Source organism: Euwallacea fornicatus, unplaced genomic scaffold, assembly GCF_040115645.1.
Source record: "Euwallacea fornicatus isolate EFF26 unplaced genomic scaffold, ASM4011564v1 scaffold_124, whole genome shotgun sequence".
In the NCBI taxonomy this organism is placed as follows: domain Eukaryota; kingdom Metazoa; phylum Arthropoda; class Insecta; order Coleoptera; family Curculionidae; genus Euwallacea; species Euwallacea fornicatus.
In genome coordinates this window covers 454-26,903 of record NW_027096092.1, presented here as the reverse complement: position 1 = coordinate 26,903, position 26,450 = coordinate 454, and the positions used below count along the sequence as shown (strand labels likewise).

The window sequence follows — 26,450 nt, the reverse complement described above, 5'->3', positions numbered from 1 at the left end:
AAGGGAAGATGGAACAGATTTAGTATATATTAGAGGCATAGACGCATTAACTAAAAGAGATAATGTAATTGAATCGATTAAGAGAGAAATTCCTGGGATAGCTTATAATTATATTAGTGAATTGAGGCCTATGAGTAATGGAATGCAAACTGTTACTATTAGTGCAGGGAAAAATAGCATTGATGCGTTATTACGTAAAAGAATAATTAAAATAGGGATGGTACGATGCTATGTAGAGAAAAGGCACATTATTAAAAGATGTTTGAAATGTTGGCAATATGATCATACAGTGGATAATTGTCAGGGTATAGATAGAAGAAACCAATGCTATAAATGTGGGAAGGAGGGGCATTCAATAAAAGACTATGATAACGGGGAGGAATGTCCCATATGTAAAGAAAGTGGACATTCGGCAGGCAGGGGCAAATGTCAACTGTTTAAAAAACAATTATCTGTTGTTAGAAGAGAATATCGGAGAACTTTCTCTCAAATAAACCAAGAAACAAAAAGCTAACTCTAGGAAAAGGAAATAAATAAATAAATCTGATAGTGTATATAAAACTCGCTCAAATTACTATAATAATACAGGGTGTTTCTAAATTATGGTGCCAAATTGATATAGAAGGTAGATTACATCATTTTATGCCAGAAATTCTATATAAATGTGTGTCCAAAAATGCTTAATAAAAAAGATACAGGGCGTTTTATGATAGTTTGGAAAAACATATTTTTATTATTTTTTTCCAAAGGGCTTTTGTGATTTTATTGAAAGTTGGTACACAAGATGTGGCCGACGGGTGCAACAACTATTGATGAGTACATTATTTTTAGTTGCTATGGTAACCAAATAACATTAGTGGCCTAGAAATTTTTTCCATAAATTTTTTTTGTGTGTGGACAAAATGCATATTTGATCAGATTTTCTTAGAGTTTGTTTAAAAATACACAAAAAAGGTACTCTGGTTTAAAACCGATAACGTACTCAGTTTTCGAGAAAAATGATTAAGTATGAGACACTGCAAACTGCTCATCTACCATTGCGTTTAGGTTTCGGATATTTAGCTGGCCATGCTTTTTTATTATTTTCTGTTGTCAAAGTCAGTCTTTTAGATCCATGTCATGTTGTTCGTTTCTAAAAATTTTATAATTTTTTTTAATAACAATGGCTGAAAGATACACTTTCCAAGAACTTACCGACATGCATTTAATTTTTGGTAAATGTGATAGTAATTCAAGGGCAGCAAGAAGATGTTATCAAGAGATATATCCTAATAGGAGAATTCCTTCAAGAAAACTGTTTGTTTCAATTGACCTTCGCCTTAGAGAGACAGGAAGTTTGAGAAACATTAACAAAAATGCTGGTAGACCGCGTACAACAAGAACTGTTGAAAATGAAGAGCAGATATTAAGGCATTTTGAACAAGATAATACGTTAAGTACTAGAAGAATAGGTGCTATGCAAAATATACCGCATTCCGTAGTGTGGAGAGTAGCTAAAGAGCAAGCCTTATATCCGTATCACCTATTACAAGTACAAGAACTGCTGCCAACGGATTTTGGAAAAAGGACAACGTTCTGCAATTGGGTTCTCCATAAAATAGAACGTGAATCAGATTTTGCGAAAAATATACTATTTACAGATGAGGCTTCATTTACAAAAGATGGAGTTTTCAATTCAAGAAATAACCATAAGTGGAGTGAAGAAAATCCCAGAGAAACAGTAGTTACTCAATCCCAAAATAAATTTAAAATAAATTTCTGGGTGGGCATTTTGGGAACTAAAATTTTGGGCCCTGTTGAATTACCTCAAAATTTAAATGGTGGTCATTATTTAAACTTCTTGACGCACCAACTTCCAGAAGTATTGGAACATATCGATTTGCAAACACGACGAAAAATGTGGCTTATGCATGATGGTGCTCCTGCCCACTACTCCAGAAATGTCAGGACACATTTAAATAATACTTTTCCTACTAAGTGGATTGGTCGTGGATATGATGCTCCGCAAAAATGGCCACCAAGAAGCCCCGATCTAAATCCTTTAGATTTTTTTCTATGGGGTAATGTAAAGGAGAAAGTGTATAGTAGGCCAATCCCGAATGAAAACTTTTTAAGGCAAAGAATTGAGGATGTATTTGCGGATATAAAACAAAACGAGAGAAGTATAGAGAAAGTACAATTTAACTTCCTCAAAAGAGTCAGAGCTTGTATTCGTAGTGGTGGAAAACATTTCGAACAATTTGTAAATTGATACTTGTTAAGTATGTTTTGTTGTTATTAGTTTCTTTATTAATAATTTTTTAAATTTAAACCACTGCCTTTGCCAACAGAAAATAATAAATAAAATGAGCAGTTTGCAGTGTCTCATACTTAATCATTTTTCTCGAAAACTGAGTACGTTATCGGTTTTAAACCAGAGTACCTTTTTTGTGTATTTTTAAACAAACTCTAAGAAAATCTGATCAAATATGCATTTTGTCCACACACAAAAAAAATTTATGGAAAAAATTTCTAGGCCACTAATGTTATTTGGTTACCATAGCAACTAAAAATAATGTACTCATCAATAGTTGTTGCACCCGTCGGCCACATCTTGTGTACCAACTTTCAATAAAATCACAAAAGCCCTTTGGAAAAAAATAATAAAAATATGTTTTTCCAAACTATCATAAAACGCCCTGTATCTTTTTTATTAAGCATTTTTGGACACACATTTATATAGAATTTCTGGCATAAAATGATGTAATCTACCTTCTATATCAATTTGGCACCATAATTTAGAAACACCCTGTATAATAAATAAGATGAAATAGCTTGATAAAACGATAAAAGCCTTAAAAGAAATAAAAATTTTACAGATAAACCTAAACAGAAGACGTGTGGCGCATGATGTGACATATAAAACAATACAAGAAAATAAGATTGATATTCTAATAGGACAGGAACCAAATATAAACCACTCTTATAAGCAATATTGTGATAGGAGAGGAGATTGTTTTGTTAATATGTATAATGCGGCCATTGATATAAAAAATGTGTATTCTGATGATGGTTTTGTAGCAGTGGAGACAAATCTATTTATTGTAATATCGGTATATTTTTCCCCAAATAGAGACATTGAGGAGTTTAAAGAGATGATAAATAAACTTGAAGAATTTCTAAAGCAACAACATAAAGAAACTATAATTGCTGGTGATTTAAACGCGAAAACACATGTTTTTTATTCTAAAAATAAAAATGACAGGGGTCGAATTTTGGAAGAGTTTATCGATGCAGGAAATTTTATCGTGATAAATGATGGGTGCAAACCAACTTTTGTTGGAGCAAATGGTTCGTCAATTATAGATTTTACCGTAGCAACGGCTGGCATAGGACGCCTTATTACACAATGGACGGTACAGGACCAGAGGGAAAATATGAGCGATCACCGTACTTTAACGTACAGAATTCAGTGCGGGGTAAAACAAGTAATGGTAGAGCCGTATAGATGGAAATTCCCTAGTGGCGACAATCAGAGGGCTTGGCAAAAATTTATTGACGATTGTACGGGTGTTTTTATAACGGGAACTGGACCGGAACAAATTATGAATACTCTGAAAAAAATATGCGATAAACAATTTCGTAAAGGAACCCATGCCAATAAACCTTCGGTATATTGGTGGAATTCTGATATCGCGGAGAAAAGAAAAATGTGTATTAAAATTAGAAGAGAATTAACTAGAAATCGGTCAAAAAATAATGTACTAACAAAAAAACTGGAGGGTGAATTGAAGAAGGCTAAAAAAGAACTGAAAAGAGAAATTAACAAAAGCAAAAAAAGAAATTGGATAAAACTATGTGAGGAATTAAATGACGATCCTTGGGGCAAAGCCTATCAAATTATTATGAAAAGATTCAAATTAACTAAATTTCAAAAAATTAGTGAAGATATAATTGATCGAGAAGTTGAAAAGTTATTTCCTATTGAGCCTAAAGGTGTCTGGGTGAGTCCAGTTGGATTGCACAGTGATATTAAGGAATTTACAGTAAAAGAACTGGATAAAGCTTTGTCTCAAATTAAAATAAAAAAAGCTCCGGGTCCTGATGGTTTTATACCGGATATGGTCAGGAAGCTGGTTTCGACTCATAAAAACGACTGCTTGAAAGTTTATAATGAGTGTCTGATAAAAGGAGAATTCCCGGAAGTATGGAAAATAGCTAGACTTATACTAATAGAGAAACCAAAAAAAGCGGATAATATACAAACCTATAGGCCTTTATGTCTTATAAGTGTTTTTGGAAAACTATTTGAATTGTTAATTAAAAATAGACTACAAAAGGAAATAGATGAAAGGAATATGATACATAGGGACCAATATGGATTTGTTAAAGGTAATTCAACTGAAAATGCATTAGGGAAAGTTAAAAATATAGTGGATGATATAAATAAGGAAGCGCATAAAAATAAGGAAATTGCTGTTATGGTTATGATTGATATACGAAATGCGTTTAATACGGTATTGTGGACAAAAATAATTAATATTTTACAAGATAATAAAATTAGTGCTTATTTAATTAAAATTCTGCAATCTTATATGAGTAATAGAAAAATAATTAAATCAAATGGAAAATTGGTAGAAGTTACTTGTGGAGTTCCTCAGGGATCCATTTTAGGGCCGGTGTTGTGGAACATCGTGTACGATGAATTATTGAATGTCAAAGTTGAGAAAGGAGTAAACTTGGTAGCGTACGCGGACGACCTGGCGATAATAGTAACGGGGAAAAACTCAGAAGATCTCGAGGGCAAGATACAATTCACGATGGAACAGGTCACGCACAAATTGAAAGAGATGCGCCTGGAGGTAGCTGTTGAGAAAACGCAATTACTAGTACTGGCCGGCAGAAGGAAAGTTCGACAACTGAAAGTAGGATTAGAAGGACGTGAGCTACACAGTGTCCAGAGCGCAAAATACCTGGGTGTATACTTAGATCGAGACCTGAGAATGAAGGAGCACGTAGAACGGATCTGCGAAAAGTGCCACCGGCTTATGGGTTTGATGGTGGGAATTACGACAAAAATAACGGGTCCCCGTCAAAGTAAAAAAACAATTGCTTGCGAGCGTCGTGACGTCCACTTTACTGTACGCCGCGCCAGTGTGGTGGAGGGTAATAGAGAAAAGTACCTACCTGAGTCCTTTGGCAAGAGTCAATCGTAGGATAGCGATAATGGTCGCAGCGGCATATCGCACTGTACCGACAGCAGCGGTGGAAGTAATTTTCGGGCTTCCACCGATAGACCTACAGATCAAAGAAAGGGCAAAAGGCTACGGAAAAGAGACGAAAGAGAAGACCGCTTACCGAAGCGAACTTCTAAAGGAGTGGCAAGAAAGGTGGAAAAACTATCAGGGGTGGACGAAGGTCTTCATTAAGGACGTGGGCCAGTGGAAAAACCGCAAGTGGGGTGAGGTAACTTCTTCCTCACTCAAGCTCTTACGGGTCACGGAACTTTCGGAACGTATCTGAAGAGAATAAAACGGAAAGATGACAGTGCATGCTGGTATTGCGGAGAAAGGGACAATGCGCGTTACACAATCTTTTTCTATGAAAATTTTGCAGCAGAGAGGGGAGAGGCATCACACGAATGCGCTGAAGAAGTGACAATGGAGAACGTGTCCATGCTCATGCTAAGATCTGAAAAAGATTGGAACAGCGTCAGTAACATGATCAACAAAATCATCAAAAAGAAATCGGACAAGGAAAGGAGCATAGAAAGGAGAGAGCCTATAGCGCCGTGAACGATGAGACAAATACCACCCCCCCCCCCCTGAAGTAATGCCTAGCGGCGGTTCCGGGGGGGACTCAAGGTAAAGAGAGGAGGGTTTTAGTGGGTAGGCGTCCCACTTAGGGACGAATCCCACATAACCCGGTCGCCAGAACATCAGACCGGGTACCTTTGGAAGGTTTCCCCCCTCTATAAAAAAAAAAAAAGGTTAGTTCAGGTTAGTTCGGGGGTCAAAGTCCTATCCGCACCTCCACGTGGTGACCCCTGGATGCCTCCGGCTACCGAGACCGGGTAACCATCCCCGGTGGAGGGAAGCGGAGGTAACCAACGCGGAGGGCACAACAAGACATGGCAATGGAAAGGGAAAAGAGTAAGACGGTTACGGAGCAGGGGAGGGAAACCCCAGTTCCGGTCGGTGTTGGCAGTGGTAGTGCAGGCTGCCCCCGACCGTTAGCAAGCAACTGTACAGAATCTATGGTGGGAAGCCAGGCCGAGATGCAGGGGATTGCTTCTGGAACAAAGACACCTGGAAGGAGGGTTTTCGGAACCTCTCCGACCAAAGTTTGGTCTTCATTCGTGGATGGAGATAAAAAGGTGGACAGAACACCAAAGACTCCAAGAAACATAGTGGAACTAGACCTAACCTGGAACGAAGAAGAAGGCATATCTCAATCAACAAAGAAAAGGAAGTACGAAAATCAGGAAAAGGAAAACAGAGAGACAGAACAAGATATAGAAGATCAAAAGACACGCATATTAATCAAAAAGGCAATAGAACTTATCAATATTCTAAACAAGGACATCAACAAAACACAGAGCATAATGCGATAAAACCCAAACACAAAAAGAGAACTCAAAGAACAAATAAACAAAATAGCCAGTATTACGAGTCAACTTACAACCCAAGCCATAAAGAAGGCACTAGAAGAAAAAATGGATAGACAAAACACAACGAGAACGCAAATTGGACAGACGGAAAAAGTTTATCGAACCACGGAAACACAAACGGACTTTCTAGGAAACGAACCAAACACAGTACTGAGAAGACAGCAATTAAATATGGTAAATGACTACAGAGACTTTAAGCTCATCAAGCATATGGAATGGAATGAAAATCTAATGAAAAACGTAAAAGTAATGGAGGGAAATCCAGTAAATGCTCGAACTGAAAAGTTAAGGTTACTTATAGAGTGTAATAAAGAGGAAGGAAATAAAGGAAATGATATACAAAATATGTACAAAAACAGATATCTAGAACTAAATGAATTGAGAGAACCTGTGGAAATACTAGAAAACAGTACGAAGATGAAGAGAAATGGTGAGGAACAAATGATTAAAAAACGTATAATAAAAGTTATAATAGACAATTACGAAGAAGACTTGTGGAAAAAATTACAAGAGGTAAAAGAAATAGAGATACAAAGTAAGGAAGAGAAAATAATAGCACATCAGATAACACAGTTAACTATTGGGGAGCAAAAGAAAATGATACAAGCGACGTTCGAAGGGACCAACATACAAGTAGATATATACACGCAAAGAGGAAAAGAAGAAATTAACAAAGAAGGTAGGGCAGAGAAACTACAAAAATCTTATGCTTTAGTAGTCAGTAAAGGAAACACGGAATTTAAAACACTAGCGAATAACGTAGTTACATGTATGTCCTCTATGATAACGAGTGATGTGAACCTGCAATAGGGATCCTTTCCCATGAAACAGCAAACCAAGTATTTCCTTGAAATGTGCAGAGACAGCAACCTATCTATATAAATTATTACAATAGCTAGATAGGGGAGCTTCTTATGTTTTAAACGTAGAATAGAGTAGTCTTGTGCATTGTGCTTCGCGTTTTTTTAAAAATCTCCCTTTCCTGGACGAAAACCTAACTGGCGCAGTCGGTAGGATTCATCGAAACGATATTACGACAAAAATCGCGTAAAGTTCCGTTTCAACGGTTAATTCGGTGATCCTAAGAATCAAGATTGTCCCGTGAAAAGAAGAGAAGACAAGCATCGTTTCTGAAGAAACGCAACCAGGCAGAAGACAAGCATCGCTTCTGAAAAACCACAAGCAACAAGAAGATAAGCATCACTTCTGAAGGAAGACAACCAGGGAGAAGAAGAAAAATCGTTCAACTCCTCTTGGAACTAGGACTTTAAGGGCTAAGATTAAGAAGAAGCAGAACGAATAATTCAGGAATGAATATTTTCCTTTTAATATTAATGTAAGTAATTGATTTTTCATTTTTTTTGTCACAAGATAATTTCCTTGAGTAATAATTAGAGATAGGAGCTCGTATAAATCGAAATAGTTAACTTAATTATTGAGTGATTAAACACTTAATGTCAGATTCAGAGACAGAACTTTCTGAAATTATAAACAAATTCGGTTTATCTCAATGTAAAAATCCTCATACTCGATCTAGTAGCAATTCTGAATATCGTGAATATTATCATAATATGACTACTCCCACACAAAATCCACCAGCAGCTGTTAACTATCAGCTTCTACGTCTTTACGTTGATACGATTCCCTCGTATGATGGAAACCCTCATACACTGCAAATATTTCTAAACAACTGTACCAGCCTGATTAACATATTCTATAGGCAGGGTGATGAAGCCCATAATAAATTAAACGTAAGAGCAATAATTGGCAAATTATCCGGCCGTTCTTTAACTTTAATTGGAACTAGATTAAACGAGCTAGACAAGTGGCTAGATATCAAAAATGCTTTAGAACTCACTTTTGGCGACCAAAGAGATTTGCAATGTTTAATTCAAGACATGTTGGATTTACGTCCTAATAAAAATGAAACTCCATATAATTTCGGCATGAGATGTCAGGATTCTCGTTCATTGATTTTTTCAAAATTAAACACACTAAATTTAAGTGATGAGTCTCGTAGAGCAAAAATGGAAGACTACGAAGATTTAGTTTTAAAAGCTTTTATTAGAGGCTTAACAGGTCAATTACAGAATAATATCCGTTTGAAACAACCCGACAGTCTAGAAAGGGCAATGGCACTTGTAATTGAAGAAAAAAACTTCATGTACGGACAACACCGTAGCAATTCCTTGAATACCCAGAGATTTAATCCCAATGTTAGAATAACTCCCACACACTTTCAACATTCGGTTCAACAAAAGCATGATTCATTTGGACCCAATAACTTTAATATGAAACCACCGAGTAATTCTCAAAATTTCTTTCAAAGACCAGCTTTCAATAATAATTTCCCAAGATTTAGTCAACCAAATTTCCAATCCCCAATGATGAGACCAACGAATTTTCAACCCAATACATTCCAAAATAACTTCAGACCTCAAAGATTCCCACAATTTGTGCCATATCGAAGTCAAATAAGTCGTAACCAAACCATGAACTCTGCTAATAGACCTTTTATTAATCAGCGATCTTTACCACAAATTAACGAGCCGATGGATACGTCGTCTGGTAATTCTAAATTATCTTCAAAAGCTAATCCAAAATACAACTTCGCTGGATTACACCAACAAAATATAGAGGAATGTGAAAACACTTATTATAACCAACCCTTTGAATATTACCAAGATGAAAATCCCAATTTCGATAAAGAATATTTAAAAATTCCACACGATTCGAAGATATACCCACGGACTATTACAACGAGTCGCGCTTTTATGCTGAGATGGCAAATTCTTACGAACGCGAGCCAGTAGATGAACGACCTTACGACAATGACCCAGTGATAAATCCCGATGCAAGTATTTCTCAGAATTTTCCCATGGTCGAGGCCGAGAACAACAAAACCTGATAAATATTAATACCACCGCTTCAAATCTACCTTATATCAAAATTCCCGAAATGAATGCTAAATTACTTATCGATACCGGAAATACTAAGAGTTTACTGTCAGAAGAAATCGTCAAAAAGTATTATAAAAAGTTTATTTTCAATGAATATTTCCAAATTAAAACCGCTCATATGACAAGTTATCAATCAAGCCATTTTTATACCAATTTTCGACACATTTCAAACTAAATTACAACACAAATTTTACGTTTTCGATCTCAGTGATGAATACGATGGATTAATAGGCATTGATTTATTAAGTCGGTTGAAAGCAATTTTAAACGTTGAACAAAGGTTCTTGGAAACTCCCTTTGTCAAAATTCCTATTATCTATAATCCTGAAGAAAAGTTAAATAAAAAATATAATGATTCCCTGCACATAAATTATTCCGTAACAATTCCCGCTAGAACAAATCAGGTAGTAAAATTGCCAGTCGATATGACTAATGGAACTGCATTAATAAAACATGTTAAATTTACAAATCAAGTCGAAACACCTCAAGCTATTGTTAATATAATAAACAATTTTGCTATCACTTCGGTAATAAATTCTAGTGAAAATCCCTTTACCATAAAATTAAAAGCTCCAGTAGAAATTGAACCTATAGATACGACCGAAATCAATTTCATTGAAAAAATGGAAACGGATAGTTTAATCAACAACGACACGATGACCTCCCATGATCGATTGTTGAAAGCTAACTTAAAATCACTTAGATTAGACCACTGTAATGTTGAAGAGAAACGTTATATTAGAGACTTATGTTTAGAATACCGTGACATATTTTATTGTGAACAAATCCCGTTAACATTCAGCAACCAAATCAGCCATAAAATAAATCTAACAGACGAATCTCCAATTTATACTAAAACTTATAGGTACCCTGAAGTTCACAAATCGGAAGTGAAATCCCAAATTAATAAAATGTTGGAACAAGAAATTATCCAGGATTCCGTATCCCCATGGTCAAGTCCGATATGGATTGTCCCAAAGAAGCTCGACGCTTCGGGAAAAAAGAAATGGCGCTTGGTAGTGGACTACCGAAAACTAAATGAAAGAACAATTGACGACAAATATCCTTTGCCTAATATAACGGATATATTAGATAAATTAGGCAAATGTCAATATTTCTCTACACTAGACCTAGCAAATGGGTTCTACCAAATCCAAATGGACCCGAGTGATGTTCAAAAAACCGCATTTTCCACCGAAAATGGTCACTACGAGTTTAAAAGAATGCCTTTTGGACTCAAGAACGCACCATCGACATTTCAACGCGTGATGGACGGTATCTTAAGGGGCATTCAAAATGAAGAATGTCTCGTGTACCTAGATGATATTGTCATATTTAGCACATCACTACAAGAACATTTAGAACGGCTAAGGAAAGTTTTCGAGAGGTTAAGAAGCACGAATTTCAAAGTCCAATTAGATAAGTCCGAGTTTCTCCGTAAGGAAATCAGTTATCTTGGACATGTAATTACCAATAAAGGCGTTAAACCAAACCCTGACAAAATCAATGTTATAAAAACTATCCTACTCCAAAGACTCAAAAAGAAATAAAAGGTTTTTTAGGTTTAATCGGGTATTACCGGAAATTTATTCATGACTTTGCAAAGATTACTAAGCCATTAACCTTATGCTTAAAGAAAAATTCCAAAGTTGTTCATAACTCTAGTTTTATTTCTGCTTTCGAAACGTGCAAAAATTTATTAATCAATGCTCCAATACTCCAATATCCAGATTTTAAAAAACCGTTTATCCTAACAACAGATTGCTTCAAATGTTGCGCTAGGAGCCATTTTGTCCCAAGGAACAATAGGCACAGATAAACCTATTGCATTCGCTTCTCGAACGTTAAACGACTCCGAAACGAAGTATACCGCTATAGAAAAAGAACTTTTGGCAATAGTATGGGCCTGCAAATATTTTAGACCATACTTGTTTGGTAGGAAATTTATTATACAGGGTGTCCGGAAATTAGAGGTAAATATTTCAGGGGGTGATTGTATGATAAAAAATAGGCAGAAAACCTCATATAAACATAGGTCGGCAAATGGACCCAAAGGGAGCTAGACCCTTTTAAAAGGTGAACCCTGAAGGTGGTTTTTTATCGATATACTCGAAACGGTTTGAGATAAAGTCATGAAATCTTGATTGTTAACTCAGATTTTTATGGTAAATTAGAAAATTACACGAAATTTAAACATCTTGTTTTGATGTGTGTTAAACAGGGCCGGCTTAGGTTATTTTAGGCCCTAACTTTTTTACTCGTTACTTTTCCTACATTTTGACTTCACGAATTGAAAAAGCATGGTTTTCTAGATTAAAAAGGTGCTTTTTGTCGACTTCGAAATAAGGCTCCGTTTTCGAGTAATATGGATTTTAAATAGTTCATGCAAAGTGCCATGTTTATTTATTATTACTTATTTATTTATTTTAACGGGAATTGGATTTTATAAAAACATCTCAAATTTTAAACAGTTCATGTAAAGTAACATGTAACGTGAAAAAAATACCAGAAACTTTAACGAAGCTTGCCATGAAAACAAGTGCGTCGTAAAAATGTCTATGGAAATAAGCAGACCTACACATGTCGGTAGTTATTAATTTTGACAGATCAGTAAGACAATTTCCTGTAAAATCGAGATTAACAGTAAGATAAAATGAATAATAATAATTATTCTAACGTCGAACTACGTGATATGCATTTTTATTATGGTTTAGCTGGCGGCAATGCATGTGCTGCAAGACGTTTGTATGAAGAGGCATTTCCAAATAGGCGAATCCCAAATTCACGGATGTACACTAACATCCATCAAAAACTGGGAGAATTTGGATCTTTTAAAGTAAGACGTCATGAGGCAGGACGTCCGCGAAAAACCCGAAATCCTGCAACAGAACTACGAGTCTTGAATGCCATTGAAAATAATCCTAACACAAGTGTAAGATCAATTGCAACTCAAGAAAATATTCTAAGAAGCTCAGCACATGGGATTTTGAAGGAACAGATCCTCTACCCCTATCATTACCAAAAGGTCCAAGCCCTTTCTCCGGAAGATCCTGTGGCTCGTGTACATTTCTGCAACTCCATTAGAAATCTTCATAATGAAAATGATGATTTTATACGGTCTATTCTTTTTACGGATGAAGCTGGATTTGGTCACGATGGTTTAAATAATCTTCACAATGAACATTATTGGTCTGATAATAATCCTCACGTCAAGATAGAACGAGGTTTTCAAAAAAAATTCTCCGTTAACGTGTGGACCGGTATTGTAGAAGACCACTTAATTGGACCCTATTTTTTGCCGCAAAGACTTACTGGTGAACTTTACTTGCATTTTTTAAGACATGAATTGCCCATTCTATTAGAAAATGTACCTATTCGAATTAGACAAACAATGTGACTGCTTCAAGACGGCGCACCTCCACATTACAGTTTAGCAGTGAGAGAATTTTTGGATGAAAATTTTTCTGAAAGATGGATGGGACGTGGGGGGTTTGTACCGTGGGCTCCTAGATCCCCCGATTTAAATCCTATGGACTTTTTCTTTTGGGGATACCTTAAAACCCTTGTGTACAAAACACCCGTGAATAACATTCAAGAGCTTAGGCAGAGAATCATTGACAACTGCGAGTTAATTAGACAGAAGGCGGAACTATATCCTAAAATTCGTTGGAACTTTTTAAAAAGAATTAATTTATGTTTGGAACTAGAAGGAGAGCATTTTGAGATGTTTTTATAAAATCCAATTCCCGTTAAAATAAATAAATAAGTAATAATAAATAAACATGGCACTTTGCATGAACTATTTAAAATCCATATTACTCGAAAACGGAGCCTTATTTCGAAGTCGACAAAAAGCACCTTTTTAATCTAGAAAACCATGCTTTTTCAATTTGTGAAGTCAAAATGTAGGAAAAGTAACGAGTAAAAAAGTTAGGGCATAAAATAACCTAAGCCGGCCCTGTTTAACACACATCAAAACAAGATGTTTAAATTTCGTTTAAATTTTCTAATTTACCATAAAAATCTGAGTTAACAATAAAGATTTCATGACTTTATCTCAAACCGTTTCGAGTATATCGATAAAAAACCACCTTCAGGGTTCACCTTTTAAAAGGGTCTAGCTCCCTTTGGGTCCATTTGCCGACCTATGTTTATATGAGGTTTTCTGCCTATTTTTTATCGTACAATCACCCCCTGAAATATTTACTTCTAATTTCCGGACACCCTGTATATACCGACCACAGACCATTGATGTGGCTCTTTAATTTAAAGGAACCAAATAGTAAACTAGAGCGATGGCGACTTCGTTTGGAAGAATTTGACTATCAGATAGTGTATAAAAAAGGAAAATCCAACACAAATGCAGACGCACTGTCACGCATACGAATTAACGCCCTGGAAAATGAATCCATAATTAATAACCCTGGAGATCAAGAAGAAGCTCTTGATTACCTAAAAGGAATAGGCGCTCTATTCGATCGATCGAATGAAGATATCGAAATCTTGAGTGATCTCAAAGATTACTTGCAACTCGATCCCGATATAAGACAGAATCCACAAAGCGACAAAAGCAAAACTAGACCGATTCAAATTATTTCCGATATTCAAATTAAACCTCCAGACACAGATATCAATACACAACATACAACATACAATGAAACCACAAATCGAGGCATACCAATTTTAGATGACATAGTCAATAACAAACTCAATCAAATCTTAATTTTTCCTCACGTTCATAACAAACTTGAAGTAAAACATGAGCAATATCAGCACATTAAAATAATCACTGTCAAAATTCCGAGAATTGATAACGAAAAATTAATATACGAATTTCTCCGCGACTATACTACTACAGGAAAACATTATCATATTTATTTCCATATCGCTGATTTGTACTTAAAGTTCAATAATATCTATCTGCAACATTTTTCAGAAAAAGGACCGAAATTATTAAAATGTACCAAACTAATTAATACTGTAAAAGATTTAGAAGAACAAATTACGTTAATTAAAAATCATCACGAAGGCAAGTTAAATCATCGTGGAATCAATGAAACTTTAGAGTACCTCAAACGAAATTATTATTGGATTAACATGCAAAAATCGGTAACTCAATATATAAATTCCTGCGATATTTGTCAAAGAGCAAAATACGCCCGGAGAAAACCTTATTTTCCTATAATGACCACGGAAACAGCATCGAAACCCTTCGAAATCGTACATATCGATATATTCTACTACAACCATCAGTCTTACTTGACAATTATTGACGCATTTTCAAAATTCGCGCAAGCCATAAAAATTCTTAGTAAAAATGCAATAAGTATAACTAATTCTTTAATTCAATATTTCTCATATTGTGGCGTACCGGAAAAAATCGTTTGCGACAACGGACTAGAATTCAATAACAGTACCGTAAAAGAAATTCTAAATATTCATAAGATTAAAATTCATTTTACCACCCCGCAACACCATGAGTCAAATAGTATTGTAGAACGTCTACATTCGACCCTGATAGAGCATCTTCGGTTACTACAGGAAACATTTCCAAATGACACCAATCTAATACCTTATGCAGTAATAGCTTATAATAGTTCTATTCACTCAGCTACAGGGTACACCCCCTTCGAATTAATCTATGGACACACAAACTCCCGAGATTCAAATGATACATTTTTGCTAAAACAATTTTACAACGATTACGCCTCAAATCATAAGAAAAAGTTAGAACTCATATATAATGATTTAAAAGAAAAATTAAAGATAAATAAAGAAAAAATTACAACTAAACACAACAATGAAGGAAACGAAAATATCGATTTCAAAGTAGGACAAAAAGTTTTTAAACAGAATGCTCAATCTCGCTCGAAAAAGACATATAAGTTTTTAGGTCCCTATACGATAGTCGAATTGTTAGAAAGAAACCGAGCAATAATATCATTAAATAGTAACCCCAACAAAAGAGAAACTATTCATATTAAAGAATTAAGACAACCACCTCGTTTAATTTCAGAACCTTCAACTTCGTCTACGGCGGACCAGATAAACCAATATTCCATGACTTAAAGGAAAATCCGGGATTATTACCTTTAAAATTAGGAAATGCCCAAAACGCAGTTGATTCTTGGACATTTATGCAAGTTTTTGACATAACCAATTTAACAACAAAATTCAAAGATTTACAGATCCAATCTCAACGTATAAAACATGCATTCGATAAGAACGACACTATCAGTGAAAGCTACAGGATGCCATTTTTTAACTCTTACGGTTTATTAACGTTTTTAGAAAACAAAATTTTAAATGAAATTTTTCAAATCAACCCCCTTCAAAATCTCACTCCGCTCGAAACGTGGATTAATCAATGGATTAGGTTCGTTTATAAAAACCATTACCGGTAATCTAGATGAGAATGATGCTGTAAAATACAATAAAGCTATTGACACGATTTTTAGTAATCAACAAAGTATGAAAACCCTAGTTAAAGAACAAATAACTTTGGTCACTAAATCTGTAAACGAGTTTCAAAGCAATATAAAAAATTTATCTAACAATGAACGAAAAATAGAAAAACAAGTAAATGAAATAGAAGAATATACTCATACTTCGGAAACCGATTCACTAAGTACGTACTGGTTCTTTTACGTGGAACTGGCCATATCTCAAATCATTGCCGAACTAGAAATTATGTATGATATTCTCGAAAAACTTCAAATTGCAATAACGTTTTCAAAATTAAATACGTTTCATAACTCGATTATCGACCCTAAAGAGTTATTGGACGAAATTAAAGGCATTTCAATATATTTGACAGAAAACAAAATACCCTTTGATCCAAAACCAGAAAATATATTGCATTTCGAAGAAATGATTAACATCAAAAGTTACAGCAACAACAATCAAATCGTATTCATTCTTGAGATTCCAATTGTTGAAAAGGCTATGTATAACTATTTCCATTTGTATTCAGTGCCTATGTTAAAAGATAACAACAACTTTCTTGTCATAATTCCACAATCAAAATTCTTAATAATAAACGAACAAAACCATATATCTTTTGATAACAAATGCAAAGAAATCATTCCTGGAGAGTTCATCTGTCAAGAATCCAACACCCTACAGTCAAATGAAAAGGCGCCCTGCGAAGTACAACTTTTGAAGAACAGCGGCAACCTATCGAACTGCCAACCCGTACCAGCAACATTAAGTTTAGTGAAAATTCAGAAAATAGGGAATAATAAATGGATCATTATCACACCCAGACCAACTTTAGCTATAAAACAATGCGGTAATGAAAGAACTAATGTATTTCCCTATGGAAGCTACTTATTAGAACTGAACCCTAATTGTTTTGTAAAAATTGAAAATTATGTATTAAGGGATTTTGAAAACCCGAATATACATGTAAGCCATATTGTATTACCCAAATTTCATTTTGACCAGATAACACATAAGGAAATTGTTAATTTTCAAAAATTTTGCTTAGATAAAGTAAACCTAAATGCCCTAAGCGAAATAAAAAGTATTTTAGAAATAGAACAACGAGATTTGGAAACGATGAACATGGAACCACTGTTAAATTATACCAATATTAATATTTGGACCATATTTATATATTTAATTTTCCTGGCTGTCATAATTGTACTAATATTCAAATATTTTAAAGGATGTATTGTTAAATGTTTTAAGCAAAAAACCAGCCCAAGACGGACGATTACCAGGACCCAGCCAAATTCGGAATGTGAACCCCCGAATCCAACTCTAAGGATGGAGGAGTTACATGTACATCCTCTATGATAACGAGTGATGGGAACCTGTAATAGGGATCCTTTCCCATGAAACAGCAAACCAAGTATTTCCTTGAAATGTGCAGAGACAGCAACCTGTCTATATAAATTGTTACAATAGCTAGATAGGAGAGCTTCTTATGTTTTAAACGTAGAATAGAGTAGTCTTGTGCATTGTGCTTCGCGTTTTTTTTTTAAATCTCCCTTTCCTGGACGAAAACCTAACTAGCATAATAAGGCCTTAAACGGCAAATCGTCAATTTGGCTCTAATAGAAGCGGCACTTTTTGAACAAATCGTGTACATCGTACGATTTCGTGCCATTTCCGTCATTCCTAACAATACTGAGCTTAAATATAGTCAAATCCGTGAAATCGGCGAGTTTCGTCGGAAATTGCCCGAAAACCACGATTTGGCGTTATTTCGCCAACGCTACAACCAATTTTGTTCAAATCGTCTCCTTTTGGCAAAATAAGCATAATAAGGCCTTAAACGGCAAATCGTCAATTTGGCTCTAATAGAAGCGGCACTTTTTGGCCAAATCGTATAATTTGGCGTTATCTCGCCAACGGTACAACCAATTTTGTTCAAATCGTCTCCTTTTGGCAAAATAAGCATAATAAGGCCTTAAACGGCAAATCGTCAATTTGGCTCTAATAGAAGCGGCACTTTTTGGCCAAATCGTACAATTTGGCGATATCTCGCAAACGGTACAAGCAATTTTGTTCAAATCGTCTCCTTTTGGCAAAATAAGCATAATAAGGCCTTAAACGGCAAATCGTCAATTTGGCTCTAATAGAAGCGGCACTTTTTGGCCAAATCGTACAATTTGGCGATATCTCGTAAACGCTACAACCAATTTTTTTCAAATCGTCTCCTTTTGGCAAAATAAGCATAATAAGGCCTTAAACGGCAAATCGTCAATTTGGCTCTAATAGAAGCGGCACTTTTTGGACAAATCGTACAATTTGGCGATATCTCACAAACGCTACAACCAATTTTGTTCAAATCTTCTCCTTTTGGCAAAATAAGCATAAGGCCTTAAACGGCAAATCGTCAATTTGGCTCTAATAGAAGCGGCACTTTTTGGCCAAATCTTATGATTTGGCGTTATCTCGCCAACGCTACAACCAATTTTGTTCAAATCGTCTCCTTTTGGCAAAATAAGCATAATAAGGCCTTAAACGGCAAATCGTCAATTTGGCTCTAATAGAAGCGGCACTTTTTGGCCAAATCGTACAATTTGGCGATATCTCGCAAACGGTACAACCAATTTTGTTCAAATCGTCTCCTTTTGGCAAAATAAGCATAATAAGGCCTTAAACGGCAAATCGTCAATTTGGCTCTACTAGAAGCGGCACTTTTTGGCCAAATCGTACAATTTGGCGATATCTCGCAAACGGTACAACCAATTTTGTTCAAATCGTCTCCTTTTGGCAAAATAAGCATAATAAGGCCTTAAACGGCAAATCGTCAATTTGGCTCTAATAGAAGCGGCACTTTTTGGCCAAATCGTACAATTTGGCGATATCTCGCAAACGGTACAACCAATTTTGTTCAAATCGTCTCCTTTTGGCAAAATAAGCATAATAAGGCCTTAAACGGCAAATCGTCAATTTGGCTCTAATAGAAGCGGCACTTTTTGGCCAAATCGTACAATTTGGCGATATTTCGCCAACGCTACAGCCAATTTTGTTCAAATCGTCTCCTTTTGGCAAAATAAGCATAATAAGGCCTTAAACGGCAAATCGTCAATTTGGCTCTAATAGAAGCGACACTTTTTGGCCAAATCTTATGATTTGGCGTTATCTCACCAACGCTACAACCAATTTTGTTCAAATCGTCTCCTTTTGGCAAAATAAGCATAATAAGGCCTTAAACGGCAAATCGTCAATTTGGCGATATCTCACAAACGCTACAACCAATTTTGTTCAAATCGTCTCCTTTTGGCAAAATAAGCATAATAAGGCCTTAAACGGCAAATCGTCAATTTGGCTCTAATAGAAGCGGCACTTTTTGGCCAAATCTTATGATTTGGCGATATTTCGCCAACGCTACAACCAATTTTGTTCAAATCGTCTCCTTTTGGCAAAATAAGCATAATAAGGCCTTAAACGCCAAATCGTCAATTTGGCTCTAATAGAAGCGGCACTTTTTGGCCAAATCGTACAATTTGGCGATATCTCACAAACGGTACAACCAATTTTGTTCAAATCGTCTCCTTTTGGCAAAATAAGCATAATAAGGCCTTAACCGGCAAATCGTCAATTTGGCTCTAATAGAAGCGGCACTTTTTGGCCAAATCGTACAATTTGGCGATATCTCGCAAACGCTACAACCAATTTTGTTCAAATCGTCTCCTTTTGGCAAAATAAGCATAATAAGGCCTTAAACGGCAAATCGTCAATTTGGCTCTAATAGAAGCGGCACTTTTTGGCCAAATCTTATGATTTGGCGATATTTCGCCAACGCTACAACCAATTTTGTTCAAATCGTCTCCTTTTGGCAAAATAAGCATAATAAGGCCTTAAACGGCAAATCGTCAATTTGGCTCTAATAGAAGCGGCACTTTTTGGCCTAATCGTACAATTTGGTGATATTTCGCCAACGCTACAACCAATTTTGTTCAAATCGTCTCCTTTTGGCAAAATAAGCATAATAAGGCCTTAAACGGTAAATCGTCAATTTGGCTCTAATAGAAGCGGCACTTTTTGGCCAAATCTTATGATTTGGCGTTATCTCGCCAACGCTACAGCCAATTTTGTTCAAATCGTCTCCTTTTGGCAAAATAAGCATAATAAGGCCTTAAACGGCAAATCGTCAATTTGGCTCTAATACAAGCGGCACTTTTTGGCCAAATCGTACAATTTGGTGATATCTCGCAAACGCTACAACCAATTTTGTTCAAATCGTCTCCTTTTGGCAAAATAAGCATAATAAGGCCTTAAACGGCAAATCGTCAATTTGGCTCTAATAGAAGCGGCACTTTTTGGCCAAATCGTACAATTTGGCGATATCTCGCAAACGGTACAAGCAATTTTGTTCAAATCGTCTCCTTTTGGCAAAATAAGCATAATAAGGCCTTAAACGGCAAATCGTCAATTTGGCTCTAATAGAAGCGGCACTTTTTGGCCAAATCGTACAATTTGGCGATATCTCGTAAACGCTACAACCAATTTTTTTCAAATCGTCTCCTTTTGGCAAAATAAGCATAATAAGGCCTTAAACGGCAAATCGTCAATTTGGCTCTAATAGAAGCGGCACTTTTTGGACAAATCGTACAATTTGGCGATATCTCACAAACGCTACAACCAATTTTGTTCAAATCTTCTCCTTTTGGCAAAATAAGCATAATAAGGCCTTAAACGGCAAATCGTCAATTTGGCTCTAATAGAAGCGGCACTTTTTGGCCAAATCTTATGATTTGGCGTTATCTCGCCAACGCTACAACCAATTTTGTTCAAATCGTCTCCTTTTGGCAAAATAAGCATAATAAGGCCTTAAACGGCAAATCGTCAATTTGGCTCTAATAGAAGCGGCACTTTTTGGCCAAATCGTACAATTTGGCGATATCTCGCAAACGGTACAACCAATTTTGTTCAAATCGTCTCCTTTTGGCAAAATAAGCATAATAAGGCCTTAAACGGCAAATCGTCAATTTGGCTCTACTAGAAGCGGCACTTTTTGGCCAAATCGTACAATTTGGCGATATCTCGCAAACGGTACAACCAATTTTGTTCAAATCGTCTCCTTTTGGCAAAATAAGCATAATAAGGCCTTAAACGGCAAATCGTCAATTTGGCTCTAATAGAAGCGGCACTTTTTGGCCAAATCTTATGATTTGGCGATATTTCGCCAACGCTACAACCAATTTTGTTCAAATCGTCTCCTTTTGGCAAAATAAGCATAATAAGGCCTTAAACGGCAAATCGTCAATTTGGCTCTAATAGAAGCGGCACTTTTTGGCCAAATCGTACAATTTGGCGATATCTCGCAAACGCTACAACCAATTTTGTTCAAATCGTCTCCTTTTGGCAAAATAAGCATAATAAGGCCTTAAACGGCAAATCGTCAATTTGGCTCTAATAGAAGCGGCACTTTTTGGCCAAATCGTACAATTTGGCGATATCTCGCAAACGCTACAACCAATTTTGTTCAAATCGTCTCCTTTTGGCAAAATAAGCATAATAAGGCCTTAAACGGCAAATCGTCAATTTGGCTCTAATAGAAGCGGCACTTTTTGGCCAAATCTTATGATTTGGCGATATTTCGCCAACGCTACAACCAATTTTGTTCAAATCGTCTCCTTTTGGCAAAATAAGCATAATAAGGCCTTAAACGGCAAATCGTCAATTTGGCTCTAATAGAAGCGGCACTTTTTGGCCAAATCTTATGATTTGGCGATATTTCGCCAACGCTACAACCAATTTTGTTCAAATCGTCTCCTTTTGGCAAAATAAGCATAATAAGGCCTTAACCGGCAAATCGTCAATTTGGCTCTAATAGAAGCGGCACTTTTTGGCCAAATCGTACAATTTGGCGATATCTCGCAAACGCTACAACCAATTTTGTTCAAATCGTCTCCTTTTGGCAAAATAAGCATAATAAGGCCTTAAACGGCAAATCGTCAATTTGGCTCTAATAGAAGCGGCACTTTTTGGCCAAATCTTATGATTTGGCGATATTTCGCCAACGCTACAACCAATTTTGTTCAAATCGTCTCCTTTTGGCAAAATAAGCATAATAAGGCCTTAAACGGCAAATCGTCAATTTGGCTCTAATAGAAGCGGCACTTTTTGGCCTAATCGTACAATTTGGTGATATTTCGCCAACGCTACAACCAATTTTGTTCAAATCGTCTCCTTTTGGCAAAATAAGCATAATAAGGCCTTAAACGGTAAATCGTCAATTTGGCTCTAATAGAAGCGGCACTTTTTGGCCAAATCTTATGATTTGGCGTTATCTCGCCAACGCTACAGCCAATTTTGTTCAAATCGTCTCCTTTTGGCAAAATAAGCATAATAAGGCCTTAAACGGCAAATCGTCAATTTGGCTCTAATACAAGCGGCACTTTTTGGCCAAATCGTACAATTTGGTGATATCTCGCAAACGCTACAACCAATTTTGTTCAAATCGTCTCCTTTTGGCAAAATAAGCATAATAAGGCCTTAAACGGCAAATCGTCAATTTGGCTCTAATAGAAGCGGCACTTTTTGGCCAAATCGTACAATTTGGCGATATCTCGCAAACGGTACAAGCAATTTTGTTCAAATCGTCTCCTTTTGGCAAAATAAGCATAATAAGGCCTTAAACGGCAAATCGTCAATTTGGCTCTAATAGAAGCGGCACTTTTTGGCCAAATCGTACAATTTGGCGATATCTCGTAAACGCTACAACCAATTTTTTTCAAATCGTCTCCTTTTGGCAAAATAAGCATAATAAGGCCTTAAACGGCAAATCGTCAATTTGGCTCTAATAGAAGCGGCACTTTTTGGACAAATCGTACAATTTGGCGATATCTCACAAACGCTACAACCAATTTTGTTCAAATCTTCTCCTTTTGGCAAAATAAGCATAATAAGGCCTTAAACGGCAAATCGTCAATTTGGCTCTAATAGAAGCGGCACTTTTTGGCCAAATCTTATGATTTGGCGTTATCTCGCCAACGCTACAACCAATTTTGTTCAAATCGTCTCCTTTTGGCAAAATAAGCATAATAAGGCCTTAAACGGCAAATCGTCAATTTGGCTCTAATAGAAGCGGCACTTTTTGGCCAAATCGTACAATTTGGCGATATCTCGCAAACGGTACAACCAATTTTGTTCAAATCGTCTCCTTTTGGCAAAATAAGCATAATAAGGCCTTAAACGGCAAATCGTCAATTTGGCTCTACTAGAAGCGGCACTTTTTTGCCAAATCGTACAATTTGGCGATATCTCGCAAACGGTACAACCAATTTTGTTCAAATCGTCTCCTTTTGGCAAAATAAGCATAATAAGGCCTTAAACGGCAAATCGTCAATTTGGCTCTAATAGAAGCGGCACTTTTTGGCCAAATCGTACAATTTGGCGATATCTCGCAAACGGTACAACCAATTTTGTTCAAATCGTCTCCTTTTGGCAAAATAAGCATAATAAGGCCTTAAACGGCAAATCGTCAATTTGGCTCTAATAGAAGCGGCACTTTTTGGCCAAATCGTACAATTTGGCGATATTTCGCCAACGCTACAGCCAATTTTGTTCAAATCGTCTCCTTTTGGCAAAATAAGCATAATAAGGCCTTAAACGGCAAATCGTCAATTTGGCTCTAATAGAAGCGACACTTTTTGGCCAAATCTTATGATTTGGCGTTATCTCACCAACGCTACAACCAATTTTGTTCAAATCGTCTCCTTTTGGCAAAATAAGCATAATAAGGCCTTAAACGGCAAATCGTCAATTTGGCGATATCTCACAAACGCTACAACCAATTTTGTTCAAATCGTCTCCTTTTGGCAAAATAAGCATAATAAGGCCTTAAACGGCAAATCGTCAATTTGGCTCTAATAGAAGCGGCACTTTTTGGCCAAATCTTATGATTTGGCGATATTTCGCCAACGCTACAACCAATTTTGTTCAAATCGTCTCCTTTTGGCAAAATAAGCATAATAAGGCCTTAAACGCCAAATCGTCAATTTGGCTCTAATAGAAGCGGCACTTTTTGGCCAAATCGTACAATTTGGCGATATCTCACAAACGGTACAACCAATTTTGTTCAAATCGTCTCCTTTTGGCAAAATAAGCATAATAAGGCCTTAACCGGCAAATCGTCAATTTGGCTCTAATAGAAGCGGCACTTTTTGGCCAAATCGTACAATTTGGCGATATCTCGCAAACGCTACAACCAATTTTGTTCAAATCGTCTCCTTTTGGCAAAATAAGCATAATAAGGCCTTAAACGGCAAATCGTCAATTTGGCTCTAATAGAAGCGGCACTTTTTGGCCAAATCTTATGATTTGGCGATATTTCGCCAACGCTACAACCAATTTTGTTCAAATCGTCTCCTTTTGGCAAAATAAGCATAATAAGGCCTTAAACGGCAAATCGTCAATTTGGCTCTAATAGAAGCGGCACTTTTTGGCCTAATCGTACAATTTGGTGATATTTCGCCAACGCTACAACCAATTTTGTTCAAATCGTCTCCTTTTGGCAAAATAAGCATAATAAGGCCTTAAACGGTAAATCGTCAATTTGGCTCTAATAGAAGCGGCACTTTTTGGCCAAATCTTATGATTTGGCGTTATCTCGCCAACGCTACAGCCAATTTTGTTCAAATCGTCTCCTTTTGGCAAAATAAGCATAATAAGGCCTTAAACGGCAAATCGTCAATTTGGCTCTAATACAAGCGGCACTTTTTGGCCAAATCGTACAATTTGGTGATATCTCGCAAACGCTACAACCAATTTTGTTCAAATCGTCTCCTTTTGGCAAAATAAGCATAATAAGGCCTTAAACGGCAAATCGTCAATTTGGCTCTAATAGAAGCGGCACTTTTTGGACAAATCGTACAATTTGGCGATATCTCACAAACGCTACAACCAATTTTGTTCAAATCGTCTCCTTTTGGCAAAATAAGCATAATAAGGCCTTAAACGGCAAATCGTCAATTTGGCTCTAATAGAAGCGGCACTTTTTGGACAAATCGTACAATTTGGCGATATCTCACAAACGCTACAACCAATTTTGTTCAAATCGTCTCGTTTTGGCATAATAAGCATAATAAGGCCTTAAACGGCAAATCGTCAATTTGGCTCTATTAGAAGTGGCACTTTTTGGCCAAATCGTACAATTTGGCGATATCTCGCAAACGGTACAAGCAATTTTGTTCAAATCGTCTCCTTTTGGCAAAATAAGCATAATAAGGCCTTAAACGGCAAATCGTCAATTTGGCTCTATTAGAAGCGGCACTTTTTGGCCAAATCGTACAATTTGGCGATATCTCGCAAACGGTACAACCAATTTTGTTCAAATCGTCTCCTTTTGGCAAAATAAGCATAATAAGGCCTTAAACGGCAAATCGTCAATTTGGCTCTAATAGAAGCGGCACTTTTTGGCCAAATCGTACAATTTGGCGATATCTCGCAAACGGTACAAGCAATTTTGTTCAAATCGTCTCCTTTTGGCAAAATAAGCATAATAAGGCCTTAAACGGCAAATCGTCAATTTGGCTCTAATAGAAGCGGCACTTTTTGGCCAAATCGTACAATTTGGCGATATCTCACAAACGCTACAACCAATTTTGTTCAAATCGTCTCCTTTTGGCAAAATAAGCATAATAAGGCCTTAAACGGCAAATCGTCAATTTGGCTCTAATAGAAGCGGCACTTTTTGGCCAAATCTTATGATTTGGCGATATTTCGCCAACGCTACAACCAATTTTGTTCAAATCGTCTCCTTTTGGCAAAATAAGCATAATAAGGCCTTAAACGGCAAATCGTCAATTTGGCTCTAATAGAAGCGGCACTTTTTGGCCAAATCGTACAATTTGGCGATATCTCGCAAACGCTACAACCAATTTTGTTCAAATCGTCTCCTTTTGGCAAAATAAGCATAATAAGGCCTTAAACGGCAAATCGTCAATTTGGCTCTAATAGAAGCGGCACTTTTTGGCCAAATCGTACAATTTGGCGATATCTCGCAAACGCTACAACCAATTTTGTTCAAATCGTCTCCTTTTGGCAAAATAAGCATAATAAGGCCTTAAACGGCAAATCGTCAATTTGGCTCTAATAGAAGCGGCACTTTTTGGCCAAATCGTACAATTTGGTGATATTTCGCCAACGCTACAACCAATTTTGTTCAAATCGTCTCCTTTTGGCAAAATAAGCATAATAAGGCCTTAAACGGCAAATCGTCAATTTGGCTCTAATAGAAGCGGCACTTTTTGGCCAAATCTTATGATTTGGCGTTATCTCGCCAACGCTACAGCCAATTTTGTTCAAATCGTCTCCTTTTGGCAAAATAAGCATAATAAGGCCTTAAACGGCAAATCGTCAATTTGGCTCTAATACAA

At 36.4% G+C, this 26,450-nt stretch overlaps 1 protein-coding gene across 1 annotated transcript; it reads left to right on the top strand.

Annotated features, from left to right (window-relative positions):
• Positions 1-594: 594 nt before the first annotated feature.
• On the top strand, positions 595-2,800 carry LOC136350149 (uncharacterized). Its single transcript, XM_066301662.1, has one exon. The coding sequence runs from the start codon at positions 1,163-1,165 to the stop codon at positions 2,249-2,251; it is 1,089 nt and encodes a 362-aa protein (XP_066157759.1). The 5' UTR covers positions 595-1,162; the 3' UTR covers positions 2,252-2,800.
• The last annotated feature ends 23,650 nt before the right edge of the window (positions 2,801-26,450 follow it).